Source organism: Phasianus colchicus, chromosome 1, assembly GCF_987193195.1.
Source record: "Phasianus colchicus chromosome 1, bPhaCol1.hap1.1, whole genome shotgun sequence".
Lineage (NCBI taxonomy): Eukaryota > Metazoa > Chordata > Aves > Galliformes > Phasianidae > Phasianus > Phasianus colchicus.
The window spans coordinates 46,697,920-46,713,814 of NC_143436.1; the positions used below are offsets into that span (position 1 = coordinate 46,697,920).

At 33.4% G+C, this 15,895-nt stretch overlaps 1 protein-coding gene across 3 annotated transcripts in view; it reads left to right on the top strand.

The window, feature by feature from the left end:
• CFAP54 (cilia and flagella associated protein 54) overlaps positions 1 to 15,895 on the top strand; it is a 105,733-nt gene that overhangs the window by 67,442 nt on the left and 22,396 nt on the right. For all 3 annotated transcript variants that reach the window (XM_090140100.1, XM_090140106.1, XM_090140103.1), the window contains 10 exons: positions 1,053 to 1,235; positions 2,929 to 3,015; positions 3,952 to 4,074; positions 5,646 to 5,699; positions 6,816 to 7,020; positions 7,274 to 7,368; positions 8,706 to 8,875; positions 13,381 to 13,483; positions 14,749 to 14,884; positions 15,732 to 15,889. In XM_090140100.1, the coding sequence (XP_089996226.1) occupies positions 1,053 to 1,235; positions 2,929 to 3,015; positions 3,952 to 4,074; positions 5,646 to 5,699; positions 6,816 to 7,020; positions 7,274 to 7,368; positions 8,706 to 8,875; positions 13,381 to 13,483; positions 14,749 to 14,884; positions 15,732 to 15,889 (1,314 nt within the window). The remainder of the gene's footprint in view (positions 1 to 1,052; positions 1,236 to 2,928; positions 3,016 to 3,951; positions 4,075 to 5,645; positions 5,700 to 6,815; positions 7,021 to 7,273; positions 7,369 to 8,705; positions 8,876 to 13,380; positions 13,484 to 14,748; positions 14,885 to 15,731; positions 15,890 to 15,895) is intronic.

Genomic DNA, 15,895 nt, shown 5'->3' on the forward strand with positions numbered 1-15,895 from the left:
AGAGATGAATGTTCAAGTTATATCACTTAAGCTGCACCACACCTAGATAAAGGCTGAAGTATTTTAGTGTATTCTGGTTATATGGCACAGAGGTAGTGGCAAGGTGGAACCTGCTTCCTGCAGTTTTTATAGTATGCAGGGTACCTATTAATTCAGAAAGATAACAGTACACATTTCACTTAGTTTAGGCATATTTTAGAGGAAATGTCCTATTATATACAATTTGAAATACATTTTACTCAGAATGACTTTAAATGCAATATGTCCAAGGTTTAACCAGCCTCTAATTGGACTTAAATAGTGTGTCTCAGAAGTAGTGATTGAGGTGATGACTGATCAAGTGCTTAAGGGTAAGTAAAATCAAACTACTGCTCTCAGCTTAAGGCAAAAAAAAAAAAAAAAAAAAAAAAGAGGAAGAAAAATATTTTTCTTGTGATAGAAGACATTTGCATGAAACATCTGTGTACTGATAAAGAGGTTGAATATTTCTCCAAACTCACTGCAGTGAATTTTTCCTCAGTATTTTCCTTGACTGTGGAGATGTCTGAATACATCACTGTATTATTTCAGTGTGCTGAATCTTATCCTAAGCATTATCAAATTAGTCTTTAAGAACCCCTAGTGACTTCCTAGTTTTTTTCCAGTACTTCAAAAGGTTAATTTGGGATGCTTTCACTACGAATCTGAGAGAAATGCCATTGGCTTTTTAGGAAGATTTCTCGTTGCTTGGGGAGCACTAGCTGAGGAATCTTTCATTATTATTTTTCTGCACCTAGATCAGGTTTTTGTTTCTGCTTGTGCCATGAAATGCTGTCCATAAACTTGTCACAGCCTTTTTTTTTTTTTCTTCTCCATCAAGTTCACATACAAATCAGTAATCATTTAAAAATATTTATTTTTCATGTTTTTATCCTGAAACAACTAGATACTTTGTCATTGACTTAGTTTCATTTATGAAGTCATTTATGAGTCTCAAGAGTTAAAGATTCTTAATGTCTCACCTAATGACTATACTTCTTTTTACATATAGTTCATATTGCTTTTCCTTTTAGACTCTGTTTAGGGCCTCTCTTCCGCATCCCACATCTGACTGTGACTTTGCACAGTATGAAATACATACACTTATTCCTGGAATTGACTTGTTCTCTGATCGCTACAGAGCTGACATCTCCACCGTAGTTGCAAGTCTGAATTTCCTTATGTTTGAATTGCACTGTGCAAAACAAAATCTAGCAGTAAGTATAATTTAATAGCGTTTATTTATTTCTTTATAAGTTTATAACATTTTATTACATTATTGGATGTATTTATGACAAACCAGGGAAGCTCTAGTAAAATATCTCTGCATTATGCTCTATGGCAACTTTCTCACATTCTGTTATTACTCTGTATGGACTGCTTTTATACTTTCCTTCTTATGTTGATCATGTGGCCATTGCCTTCATTTAATGACCGACCTCTTCTGGTTTAATCTAACTTCTTTCAAGGGTGCAGTGCCATACAGTGGAATAAATAGATTCTGTTGCTTACTAGTACTGAAAAGGGGCAGTTCTGTATCTGTTCCTATTTGCACCTGTATGGTCCAACAGATTTTTTTACATCTTGTCAATTTGATACCTTTATAAATCAACTCCCAGCTGGAAAAAAAACCTTTAATCAAAACAATAATATATATACAGATAGATTGCTGCTGTTTTAATGAGCTGAATCCACTTAGATAAAGATCCTACAAGTGGCAGAGATAGTGCAAGGGTTTAAGATTGTGTGACTAGCAGGACAAGTTTGGAGGTGGAGATGGAAGACAGGTTAGAGAGGAGGTGAGGTGACAACGTTACACCTTTTTGTCAGCAAACCATTCATTGGATTGATTTTTCTGGAACTTTGGGCAAAGTGTCTGTTTTGTCTCTGGTTGATGATTCTGTCCTCCTTTCTTTACCAGTGCTCACTTTGTCATCTTTATCTAACTTGCACTCACTATGGGAGATCGGGTGAGATCAAGGAAGGAACAGTTACCTGGAGACAGGGATACTTAATTTGGCTGCTTACATTTTTGATACTTTTTGTGCTTGTTCTGGCAGATTATAGATCCAGGCCATAGATTATAGTCAAAGCAATCACAAATTCAGCAGAATGAGAGCTTCTTTTCCACTGAATGCTTAATGTGTAGGAATGTTTTGGATGATGAGCACTGAAATGATTTGACATAAATCATAATATTAAAATTTTATTTAAAAAAAAAAAGACTTCAAAGACTAATTTTGTAGAAGCACTAGAAATTTCAGTTAGAAACAGTGTGGGTACAATTAAAATGTTTGCCTGAAGCTCTTGTAATTCAAATTCTGAAGCTATTCTATGAAAAAATAAAAGTACATTTCACAAGAAAGTAACAAGGATGCTATGATTTGTCTTTTCTGAAGGCTTTTATACAGAGTGTGCTTTCTTTTTTTTTTAACATTCATGTAGTTTTTCCCCACAAAAGCATTTAATTGAACAGAAATGGTCAAAAAGCCTCCTCATCATCTAGTTTATTTTACAATTGATATATTTTCACCTAGACAATTGCTAGACACCACAGTGTTTAAATTCTAAAGCACACAGCATTCCATCATTTTGCTGCTTATATGGAAACAATTGTGGCATCAATATGGAATTGGAATTGGAAGTTTTGGAGAGACTTTACATTGCACTTTGTGAATCTCATGTAACATAGTGCTAAACAATTAGGGGTTGCATTTAGCCAGCTGAAACTTTGTAAAATCTTCATCCTTCATACAACTTAAGGGAAACAGTGGTGACATCCTGGTTTGTGGCAGTGAAAGCAGTACTGCTTTATTATCAATGTATTTGTGATATAAACTTGTGATATACACTTCTGTAATTGAAGCCTTTATACCATTCATAACTAGATGACCTAATATTTTCCTACAGATTTTACCTTTGTTCACATTATACCAATACTTTGTTTCTGAGATTTGTAAGGACCCTGCTAAATGCATTGAAGGAAGAATCTTCAAGGTAATCAAAGAAGTTTTCTTTTTTTTTCATGGCACATTGTGATTGAAATAAATTTTTCACTTCTTTGTTAAATATATTTGATGAAATATGTCTTCATATACAACTACTTTGAAAAAAGGTGCTTTAAAGTGGAGCTGATCCTCAGTATTTCTTAATAAAACAGATTGCAGAAGAGGAATACTTTCTAAATGAATAATATTTATTTTCTCATTTTTTGTAGGATGTAGAGTTATTTAGAAAGTTTTATTATTGATGATTTACAGCAAGTGCTAAATAGTCCCATCATTTTTCTACTTTCCATTTAGCAGATATTAACATTAAAGATATAAGATTTTTCTCTTTTAAATCCATACTCATTGTTTCATGTTTTATCTTCTTCTGTTGTTCTTTTATGTTTTCCTAAGTGCAAAACATAAATTATTTACTCATAATGTTCACTTTCAGATTTATCGGTCTCACAGTGGAACCCAGTTGTCAGACTTCTGGGAACAGACTTTTATGATTTCACTAATATTTTCACTTTTTTTTTCTCTTTGTTTAAAGAATGTAACTTGTAAGAGTCGAAATATTGTTGCTTTTAGATATTTTCAGGAATTGCTGAAATGGATTAGGGAGACTAGCTGAGTACTGTGAGATTAACAGGAATAAGGCTGATCAACATGATTCAAAGTTATAACTGCATGAATTAAGATCTTTTCCTTTTTCAGGAGTTTTTGAAGAAGGTTATGAATTTTACCTCAATTTTTTTTTTTGAAGACCTGTATTTGTGTTTTTGCTTAGAGATTTCTTTTCATTACAGAACATTCTCTATCAGTATACTATTTCAGTAGCCAAATCTTCTTGAAAATTAGCTTTAATTGTATTTGATATAGAGGAAAAAAAAAAGCTGGATTTTTTGATTTTTTTTAAACATAAGCCTCTGTTGTTTTTTCACAGATTAAAGTACTTACAGATATAGGATTTTTTACAGAGGCCTTTCATGAACTGTGTTTACTTAATTGTGGAGAAAGAATCCCATGGAAAATACCGGCAGGGTATAAAAAAAGTGAAGAAATGAAGGTAAACACCAGTAAAATATAACATTGAAATATAAAACTTCAATTCTCTTCATTAAAGAAGACATAAAGATTCAATTCTCAGCCCATTTAAGGTGGATGGCAAAATTCCCATCACCCAGGCAGTGACAGGACACCAGTGGCACTGGGCAGCTCCCTGGGACTGGGCTGAGCCTGGGCTGGGCAGGGCAGGGCTGTGTGGTGCTGGTGCCTGGTCCTCCTGTGGCCTCACTGGGAACAGGGGTTGATGGAACCTGGGATGGGGCCAGTGGGATCAATGGCCTGACTGGCCGTATCCTGCAGCCTTGCAATGGCTAGAATGAGCACGAAGCAGCAATATCTTTTTTTCACAGTAGCCAACTGTCTGAGCTAATTAATAGGGGAAAACTAAGTTTATGATGTCAAATATTTACATTTAATATATTTGACAAGCAGTCAGACCTTTTGAACTTACCAATAATTCTTCTGTAAAAACTGCAAGGAAAGATAAAAACCTGAAACGCAGTCTTTTTCCTTAGAGCACAAGCTTTGTTGCATTTTCACAAAGTTGAGCCATACAGAGTTATTAGCACCCTCAATGGAATTCGTTCTGTAAAACTCCCTTCTTTGTGGCTATAGTAGGGAATGTATTTAATCCTTACTGATGCTAATGAGATTAAAATACACCATGAAGTCATCTTAATTTGGATATTGTGTTAACAGCTTACAGAGTTAGAATGAGGTCTGGTTAATTTTGACACCTGTATTTTTCTAATGGCATTTGTAGATGAACATTTGGGTGAACAGCAGAAGAAGTTCAGCATTAGGACTCTTGTTACGATGTGGTTCAAGTAGAAATTCTTGCTGGACTTCTGTAAGACTCAGACTGAGAAGAAGGGTCCACTTTTCAGGGATTGACAAAGATAGTCTAGGGCTACATTTGGAGTTAGATTTTATGAAAGAATTAATAAAAATCACATAAAACACAAGTGACAGTTGTGTTGCTCTCAGTTAGGATGAAGGCTGGAAATGATCTTTATTTCTATCTTTTCCTTCCCCTCTGTAGACAGATTAGTGAAAAGGTAAAGGGTTTTTGAGCAGGGATTGGAATTAGGGTTAGGATTCAGAAAACAAAGTGTGTATAAGTCAAAGAATATCTGTTGTTTTTATGGCTCTCAAAAGGAGTTGGAAGTCTTCAGTATATCTTGACCCGTATTTTGCCCTTTCATTACACTCACATGTCTGTATTCTGCTGAATAGCAGTGGAGGTATGTGCTAAGTCTGGAGTTAGCTTTGGGACGCAGGAATGTGAAGAACATATATGGCAAATGGTGGCCAATATCTTTGTTGGAAGAGGATTTTTGTTGGTTTACTTCTCTGCCTTCTTTCGATTCACGTTGAAGAGTCCTGGTGAATGTCATAGGTGTTGTAGGGGTAGATCTTGGTTTCAGCTCATAGATACCAATTGTTGATATTTTCTGGGCCATAAAGAAATAGTTGGAAATGCATTATACTTGTCTGCTACTCTGCCAACATGCTTATTTCATACTTCTATTATAACACATTACTGATTTTTTATTCTGTTGATTTTTACAGACCTTACTGTACTTTGACTCCTCAAAATCTCTCCTGAGTTTTACAAATTTGCAGGTAAAAAAATAACCTGAAAGTACCAAAATTTCAATGCTGGACATATAGATTTATTTCAGTGGCTTTAGTTAGAGATTATTTGGTTGGAAAACATATTGGTAAACACAAGTTCATAGAAAACACATTCTCCTCAGCAGTTTCATTGCAACAAGTAGCAACTGTTTTTCATCCTACTAAAATACCAAGAACATCAGTTGTTTGACCTTCTGAGTTGTCTTCATAGGCTTATCCTAATTTAGATTGGAGCTGAAAGAAAAAGGTGAATCTGAAAATTAATTAATTCTCATTTTAATTAAAATGATATGTTTATCAGTGATTTTTTTGTTTTTCATTTTTAATTGCTTTGTCACAGATCTGTTGATCAAGTAGAAGTAGATGTTACCAGAAACAGCAAAAAAGCCATACCATAAAACCAAACTGATAAAATAGGAAAAAGAACAACTTTTCCCTTGACTTTCATCTCTTATTTACAGCAAGGTTATGTGTCTCTTACAGCAGTTGATATTAGAAGATAGAAATGAAATGTCTCTCTTGACAGCTTTCAATTTCACTTGTTTCAGATTTATTTCTAAATTGTGCTTTTTCCTGAGATTTTGATTTGAACACTTCACAGCCTATATGCAGTTCTTATTGGTCTCCTGATTTTGCAAAGCTGTGCGGACTTTCTACTTCTAAATGTATTAATCTAAAGTGAGGATAGTGAACTCTAGATAGAATGAACATTTTTTCTTTGCCTCACCTTTCTAGTTAGGGGAAGTTGTAGCAGAGTTTCCTTTGAGTTTGTTTTATGAACTACACTTTACCTAAGTGCTTTTTGTAGCTTTAGCTAAAAGAGTGCAATGGACAATGTAGAAAACTAAAACTCACACAAGGGTTAGATGGATCTTCTATGGGAAAATTGATCACTGAGGCTATAGCCTCAGCAGTAGCTGCTAGGGAGAGAATTAAGTTTGGGAAGAAAAACGTCAACTATGACCAAGACCAAGATCACATTGCTAATGCTGCTCATGTTAATTGTTGATAAACATTGCTATTATTAGAAGTAAAATATCCCTTGAAAAATGAAAATATAAAATATGTCATTTCAAATAATCACAATTATTGATTTTTTTTTAGGTACTGGAGGACATATTTAACTGGAGTCTGTCTTTAACAGTAGTGCCACTGTGTGACCAACAAATTATGAATAAATTAATCTTAGCCAAAATGCATTTCATCATTTGCCTTTCTGCCACAATAAATAATATACCTGAAAAAGTAGAAAAATGCAAATACTCTGTTGATAACAAGCCAGGTGGAGTTACACCATCAAATGTAAAAGGTAATAATTTAAGGGTGTTGAAAAAATGGATTTATTCTGCAAATTATGAAACATTGTTTCTTTACTTTTAACAATTACACATGCATTAAACTGTCACATTTTAAACACTGTTCATGTTAACTGTTGCTGATCATATCAGTCTTTACGGAAATAATAACATCAAGATCTTTCAAGTAATTTTAGCTAATATATCTAAACATAGCTTTGATTCTGCTTCTGTTATCTGAAATTTCATTTGAAATGCATTTGACAGTTGATGCTGTTAAGAATTCAAGACAACGGGAACAAAGAGACACAGTGATGCAGCTCATTGACTGTAAAGCTGAATTAAATATGACCATGCTGAAGGTAATTTTTTTTTTTTCTAGGAAAAGGGCTTAATAAACTTCAGGTTGTTCTGAATTGTTCAGGTTGTATCTGAATTTATGACATAGATATCCGTATTTTCACAATCAGATCTCAGTATGGTGGTTTCAGCAACAAGAGTAGAGACTGAATGGATTTTCAGGAACAAACTATCTCCTTTCAGAGGTGGCAGTTGTAGAACATATCAGAGACTTTGATGGAGCAGTATGCTCTACAAATAAATGGAAATGAATTCTCTATCATATATGAAATGTCTCAAATTTTTCACCTTGCTCTCTCCAATAATTTATTTAGAGAAAAATACTGTAGGTTATTTTTTTTAGGTGGTTTGTTTGTTGATAAATTGTAACTTTCGTGCTTGGCAGATCCACATCATGAAAAGTCAAAAGCTGACATATTCTTCTTTCAGAGTGGTTTTCCACTTCAGAAGTATCTGCTGTTAGCCATTCTAACAGAGTAGTATGTGAAATACATCTGGTGAAATGGGGATTGGTTTTGAATGGCAGTTGCTACATGCTGTGAATTAGAAACTTAAAAGTTTTAGTATAGTTTTAAAATTATGTGAACATAGCATCTCAAAGATAACTACAATAGAAATGTTAAATGAATTTGAATCGAGCTCATTTAAGAGGCATATTATATTTCTTAGACTCTTGATTTTTCTTTAATTATTTGATCCTTTCTCTTACAGTAGAGCTCCAAATTTATCAGAGAAATCGGCTAAAAAGAGCCAAAAAGTTCAATGATTAAGCTTTTATTTAAAGCTTACTTTGTTTTAAACTTGGCTTTCCCAGCTTCTTACAACTCTGTTTGTTAGAAAGACTGCAAATTACAGCTGAAATATCAGGATACATACTGTGCTCAAAGATCTATCAGAGTACAGAGAGAAAAGACTGTAAGATGTCTTGCAATGTCTTTCATATTGTATTTTAATACTGTATTTCATTGTTTAAAATTACTAAGCAAGTAAAAAGTACACTATAAAATTATCAAGTATAGCTATGAGAGGAATTAAAATGATTGAGTACTGCTGTTAAGCTATAAAATATTCTCTTATGGTATATAATGCAGTTGATCATAAATCAAAACAGTACAGGCACAGTTAAGATGTTGCTATTTTCAGCACTTAGAATCTACAAATCTGCAAAATCAAAATTACAAACCCTACCTACTTACAGAAAAAGGATGTTGATTAACGTTGATTTGTTCCAGGGTGTAGTGGTAGTAGGCTATAATGGAATAGAATACTTTTTAAGAAATGCTTTGTTTTTTTGTTTTTTTTTTTTTTTGAAGTTATACAATGCTGTGTTCTTCCCTAGGGAATTTTGTTAACAGAAGCTGAAGAAAGTCTTAACCGTCTTGTGCAGAACATACAGGACAAATATGATGGGAAGGTATCCCAGTGTTCTGCAGAAGATTTAGAGGTTCTTATTGAAGCCAAACTTCAGCTTGCAACTATTTCTCAGCAATGGCACCGAGCAGCTTTCAGGTAAATATCCTTATGAACAACTGTGTGTTATACAACCTTGTAAACTAACCTTATGTAAACTGACTGAATAAATAGAAATCTGGCAACTTCTTCTTTAAATCCTTTATGTCTACAAAGCTACAGTAATTTTCTAAATTTTAGTAGCTAACCATAATAAGCCCATTAATGCACACACAAATATATTTTATACTAGTATTTTATTTTTCATTACTGCTTTATCTTACTTTTTTAAAGGTCATCAGATATAAGCCTGCAATTTCTCTACGAGGTGTTTTTGTGATACAGTTTTGTACGAAATCAAAGAAAAAGTTGCAGTTTTCTCTTTTTTTAGAGTGCTGGATTTGTTAGGTCCTGCATTTTTTATGATTTTAAAGTTTTGAGGTTTTCAATTATTTTGGAGAAATATTTCAATATTAATAATTTCAATTATTTTCAAGAAACTGCAGTTCTTTTGCTGTTCTTTGAATATACGGAGCATACATAAATATATTAACTACTTGCGCATGTTGAATCTGACCACTGTTTTAATCTTTCATCTAGGAGGATTCTTCTGCTTAGTATACTTGTAATTTTAATTTTAATTTGTATAAAAAGGATAATACTTTAAAAATACATCATTTTTACTAGTGACAAGCTCCTTCTGGGCATTTTTTATTAAAGTAAAAACTCTTCGAGGATACAAGCATCTTATAGAGGCATAGCACTGTTACTTGTCAGGCTGTACTGAGTTCAGATAGAAAGTAATCCCTGTTTGTCACTTTCGTTAGGTCTAGTCTGACTAAACAACACCAAAATTATTACATAAAATCATACATTACAATAAGCACCAGCCAAAAAGCAAATTAATGTTTCCTTTTGTTGTTAGGATACTCTTATCATGAGGATTCCTGCAACATTCTTGCTGAAGCTGTAGATTTTTCAGGTGGCCAATCAATCTCAAAGGGTTTTTTTCCCTTTATGCCCAATTAAAAAAAAAGTTTTCTGCTATGTCAAAGGCAAACTACTTTCCTTCACCCAGCTATCTTAGGCAAACAAACATAGCTCCAAATCAGATAGCTTTTAAATAACACAGTTCCTTTTTAGCTGTTATGTTATAGCAATAAAAAACATTAATGAGGACAGGAGCTTCAGAGTGCTGTATGGAGTACTAAAATGAAAGCAGTAAAATAGTACTGCTGCCCGATCTATCACCTGAGTTTCCATTAGATTATTTTAAAACCTAGAGGTCTCCTTAAAGTTCACAAATTTGGACTACAGTAATTTATATCAAAGCTAGTAAGGTCATTAGTGAAGATGAGAAGTAAGAGCTTGTAGGTTATTGTAGGCATTGCTACATTTCTCACCATGAAATATTAATCTATTTGAGTGCTCTTTGAATTACATTAGTTTGCCATTTGTCAAAGAGAAAACAACAAATCACTGGACAGTGGTCTCATCATGTTTTTGAATGTGGATTTTATAAAGTTTTTGTATTAGCAACTAAGGACCAGTGCACAGATTTATGCAATATTTTGTGAATAATCCTGGCTTATCTTGATACTAGGCTTGATAAAAATCTGTGTTAGTAGAACAGAGGCTCTGGCATACTCACCCTGGTAAATTGGCTCCCTTCTTTTTGACATGTAGTTATATACTACAGTGTAGTTTCTCTCCTGGCTTATAACTTGCCTAAGATTGAAGACACTTTTTCACAGTATCAGTGGTTCCAATAAATGTGAAACGTTTTATGGACAATTTTTTTTAGGGCTCGCAAATTTTTGATGGCTGTTTAATGGGCCTTATATATTGACAGTAGTCAGATAGCAGAGAAGAAGAACCCAACAACCCACAGACAAAGCAAGAGTTTTGTTTTTTTTTTTTTTTTTTCACACTGTTTTACAACTTTATTGCAATGCCTTCCATGGAAACTGCTGATCTATCTGCCTCAGATAGAAATGAAACATTCCTTTGGACAGCTAAATGTTTCCTGCCTGCCAGCCTAGAAATCAAACTTTGCATGATATTACAGAAATTCATCATTTTTTTTTTCCTTTGCTGAAATGATTTAGTGGTGAAATTGATACAGTCAGCTGTACTTTCCTATTTTGATCATCTTGCCACTTTCTGAGTTGGCTGATGACAGGATGTGTATTTTGTCAGGGGAAATATATAGACACATCACTCTTGTTGGCAGCAAAAGAGGGTCACAAAAATTTCATCAAGGGAAACTTCTACATTACAGCTTCTGCCTTGCAAAAAATTAATCCCTCAGTATAACTGTATGTATAAGAATATTTGGCCTCAATGAGAATACCTAGACAGTATCTCCCCCAAGTTTGTGAGGTTTCTAATTATCTAAATATGTATTTGTCTGTTTATCTGAAGAAACTACTGCTTAAAAGAGTGTGTATGTGAAGTCTTGGTCTCGTGGCCTACATTTTAACATTGAAATTTGTATGTAAGCATGTTTAAAGAAATCACTTCATTTTTGGAATTGCTGAGTGTTGACAACACAGTTAACTGGGGGCCATGGGGCTTGGGAAGGTAGGTTAATATTTCTTAAAAGCTTGTATATACTCTTGAGTGCTGCACCTTCTCCATTTTATATGAGAAAAGTTAGCCATAGCACCTCAAAAAACATTTTGAATAATGTCAGTTTTTGCCATAATTTTAACTTTGATGTCTGGTTTCAGGAGGAAACTCTTCTTAATAAAAAGAAAGAAAAGCACCTGGGATATTTCATTGTAATATTCATAGTGTCCGTTTTGCTTTTATAAGCAAATTTTGTTTCATCTTTTCCATTTTTTTTGAGAGAGAGTTGTCATCAAATTCAACACTGATTTATTCTCGTTTCACTTCATTGAATAAAACTGAGGTAAAGGGATGATGAAGGAGATTCATAAGGACTGAATTCTGAAAGCTGAAAGACAAGATACTAACAGTTGTGGTTCTCACTGCTACTTTCGGGCCTATTTGTGGTGAACTGGTGTAATCCATCCCATTCTGCATCACAAAAACTACAAGAAGGATAGAATTAGAAATGGCAGGAGGGCTTCTGAATACCTTCTGGAGCTTATATATCCTGTGGTCATGTACATGTTGGCAGAACAGTGTGAGTAATTTCAGACTAGTGAACTCTTCATTCATGAATCAAGGACTTTGCCTTTATAGCAATTAATCTAATGCTTCTCAAAAGTAATACATTCAAACAATCTGAATTCTTCTTGCATTATAAGCTCTTTATACTACCCTGGTAGCGTAAGTAAGAAGACCTGAAGGCATTCATAAATTATTTTTTTTCTTTTGCTTTATAGCAGCCAGTCTCTGTATGTAAAATCTCTCTATGTAAAGAGACTTTAGCATAGATTTGAATTTTGGTTATACATCTTTAACAATTAACTGAAAAATCTTTGAGGTGACCTAGAGATACCCCCAAATACTTTTGCATCATTAGGAGAATGTGTTTCAGTGGATGAAGAATAAGTAGTATTGCAAAACAAGGAAAGAGGAGATACAGATTCAGGGGAAAATGTACAATTACAGATGGAAAGTTAATACTGTGAGACACTGATATTTTTTTTCAGTCTCAGAATATTTGGAGCAGCAATTTCTTTGGGAAAAAGTCCTGTTCAAAAGACCTTCTCATTATGTTGGTTTTGCAAGTGTCTCTGTATCCTGAAAATAATTTTATTCACCAAGTCTACTACTATAGCATTACATTTTCATAGATGTCATAAAGGTTGAAAAGTGTATCTGAACACTTTAAAAAAACTGTGAAAAAGGATAAAAGCATGGCGGTAAGTATTTTAAGAAAACTGGCAATATATTGACATCCCAAGTCATAACTTTTTGAAGTTATGTGAGGTTCAGCTAATTGCTGTAGTAGTCCTAGTAATGCCTGTATTGTTCAAGATGCTGTTTGGAGAGCTCCAGAAAAGGATTTGTGATGGGGCTGTGGGAACTCAGAGTCAATATCACATGATTGCTTTTTGGTGAGGTTATCCCAGAATGGCACCTTGTTCAAGTTTTGATAGATGGTGTTTACTGAAATTCTGTGATTATTTAGTTATGGGGATATAACAATAGAAAAATATATAGTCTGGAAAAGATTGAATAAGAAATCTGTTTTCTTAGCTCTCTAGTTATGGATGACATAAAGAACTCTCCCAATTTATAATTTTCATTATTTTTACATCTGTTAATTTCTAAAAGCCTATCCCTGGAGAAAGACATGGATAACTGAAATTTAGATTGGAGTTACATTTTAATTGCTCCAACAAAAGATTGTATTTCTTAACTTACCCGTTATTATCAGGTTATACCTGTTCTTGGCAACACAGTTTCTCTTCCTACTCTTTTCTCACTTTCATACAAATTCAGAATATGCTTTTAATGCAAGTCTTATGTTCAAATGAAGCAAAAATTGATACTCGCTTATAAATATCTTTGATAGAGTTAGAAGTGAAATATCTATTATAATGACAAGTATAATGAGTGGATTTATATAATATTCTTCTGTCTCATAGCATTGCTTTGGCTTTCTCTGCAATTCGTCTTCTCCAAGATGCAGATATTTTTAGGATGACAGCAACAAATTTTCTAGAAAAAAAGGATAAAAGGGAGAGTTTGGTATGTGTGGATTTAGTATTTATACTGTTTTTTGTTATATGAAGTCATGTACTAAGTGTTGGGAGATTTTCAGAATGTTGGAACACAGCAGCCATCCATATCATGTGTTTGCTGTTATTTTGGGGAGAAAATGATATATGATGTGCTTCAATTGCTTGATTACCTGTACTATATTCAACATATCTCTATAATCACCATTTCTGTTGTACGTGGTTAGGAATTACATTCTTTGTATGAATACTTTCCTGTTCCAGCACTGAAAATCTCCTTTTATTTTATAAAAAAAAACAAGGTAGAAAATAGAAAAACTGGTAGCAGATGTACAATTCAATTGAGATAGTTTATGTTTTTTTTTTTTTTTAATTGAAAACCTTCCACAGAGTATTCTCTTCCTTAAGAGAAAAACAGAACACTTCTCATTATTGCTGTATTCCAAATTTAGCAAGATATCAGTGAAATTCTGTTGGCTGGCATGGAGAGATACTGACCTATGCTTTGGGAAACCAGTGTGCAAAACCTATTCATCATACACCACATATTTACATTTGCACAGTAAGGCAAATAGAATCCTATGAACAGAGCGAGTGTCATTCTATTGCTTTCTGGAGCTAATTGAAGCAAATCTTAGACTATGGACTGCAGGGCTTTAGTAATGAAAAGACTGTTTATAGTATGTGAAGATGGCGCAGGGAGCTGAGCTGAGAATTCTACTAAGTGTTTCCAGTACTACATTAAACTGGTTTGTTTCTAATCACTAGAAATGCTTAGAACTAGAAATCAAAGACTAGACATTTGTTTCTAGTCTTTATTTACATGCCAGAACTCAATATTGCCCCACTGAACACTTACAGTAGGCCATTCTGTACCTCAGAGTTCAGTGCAGTGGTTTCTTTTTGATACCAGCAAAGTCCAGACTCTTAGAATTATTCTCCGTGAGTCGCTCATCATGTGGTGCCTCAATTTTTTTCACTTACAAGTAATATATATTTATGCACACTCCCATAAAAATTGGTTTAATTAGTTAATGTTTCAATTTTTTCCATAGATTTTAATTTAAATAATAAATGGGCTCCTCCAACATATATACAAAGAAAGCAAATAACAGTATCTATTCTTCAAATAAAATTTTAGTTATGATTATGAATTTATGTTTAATATATTTGGATTAACTTGATTTATTTTAAACTGATACTGTCCTGTTGCTTTGTTTGTAGTAAAGCAATTGAGTCCATAATTAACATTTCTCTTGCTTTTGGAAATATTAGGATTCTTGTGTTGAAGATGCTCAACAGCCTCACAGTACTATAGCAGATCATCTGAATATACATCTGTGGCTGAGGTGTCGTAAAATGTTGGTGACTGCACTAGCAACACAGCTACACAGTGTTGGTGATAAGGAAGGTATTACCCTTTTTTGATTTAGACTTTTGGAGTATAATGGGAAGACTCAATTATTTTTCATAAATAAAAATACTAGCAGTACTGTGCAATTATTTGTAATAAATTCATCCAGTGCAGCAAGGATACTGTACTGTATTTCTGAGTATAATCTCTCCTCAGAGCATTGAAAACACAAAACATCACATTGGTGTTTATTATCTTTTGATAATCATTTAGTAAAAAGTTTCAAATGTAATTAAAAGTGAAATTAAATGAAATAGTTATGTCTGTTTTAACTAGTCTTAAAAATATAAAAGCTTTCTTTTTTCACTTTTTATATTGCCTATAAATGAAAATATCATGTTCTAGATTCCTTTTAAGATTTTAAATGAGATCCTATGAAGTACATTTAAAGATTTGTTTGATGATGAAAGAAAAAGCTTTTCCTACTTAGTTCTGTAAACAGTATAAACTCTGAAGCTCACTCTGGTATCGAAATTCAGGTTTGCAGAAAACTTTTATATTAATCTCTTCTGTGATACTATTTTGGAATGCTAACTAAGATCACATTTTTGAATATGACATCTACTCTGCAAAATCTAATTATTAATGTTGGTGACTTACATATTAAAAATGCATTTGGATGAATTTAAAGAATATATCATTTAAACACTATAATTTTTCTCTTCTTTTTTTGAGAGCAAATTTGGCACAGAATTTATGAAGTGGAAAATGTGGAATCTGTATTTTCAGATATCCTGTAAATTTTTAGGGAAGAATCAACTTGTTAAAAATGGAAGAAGATAATGTGGTCTTTTCGTGGTATAACGTGGTTGTATTTTACTAATCACATATTTCCTTGTTTTAGAAACTTATGTGGCCGAACGCAAAAGTATTATAAAAGAAGTAATATTAGAGGCAGAAGCCTTTGGTGATATTGAGACTCAGGCTGAAATGATGGTGCAAGCAGCAATTCTTGACCTACAAGAAGGATGTCCCACGGCTGATATTAAACTTCTTTTGCAGGTTTGA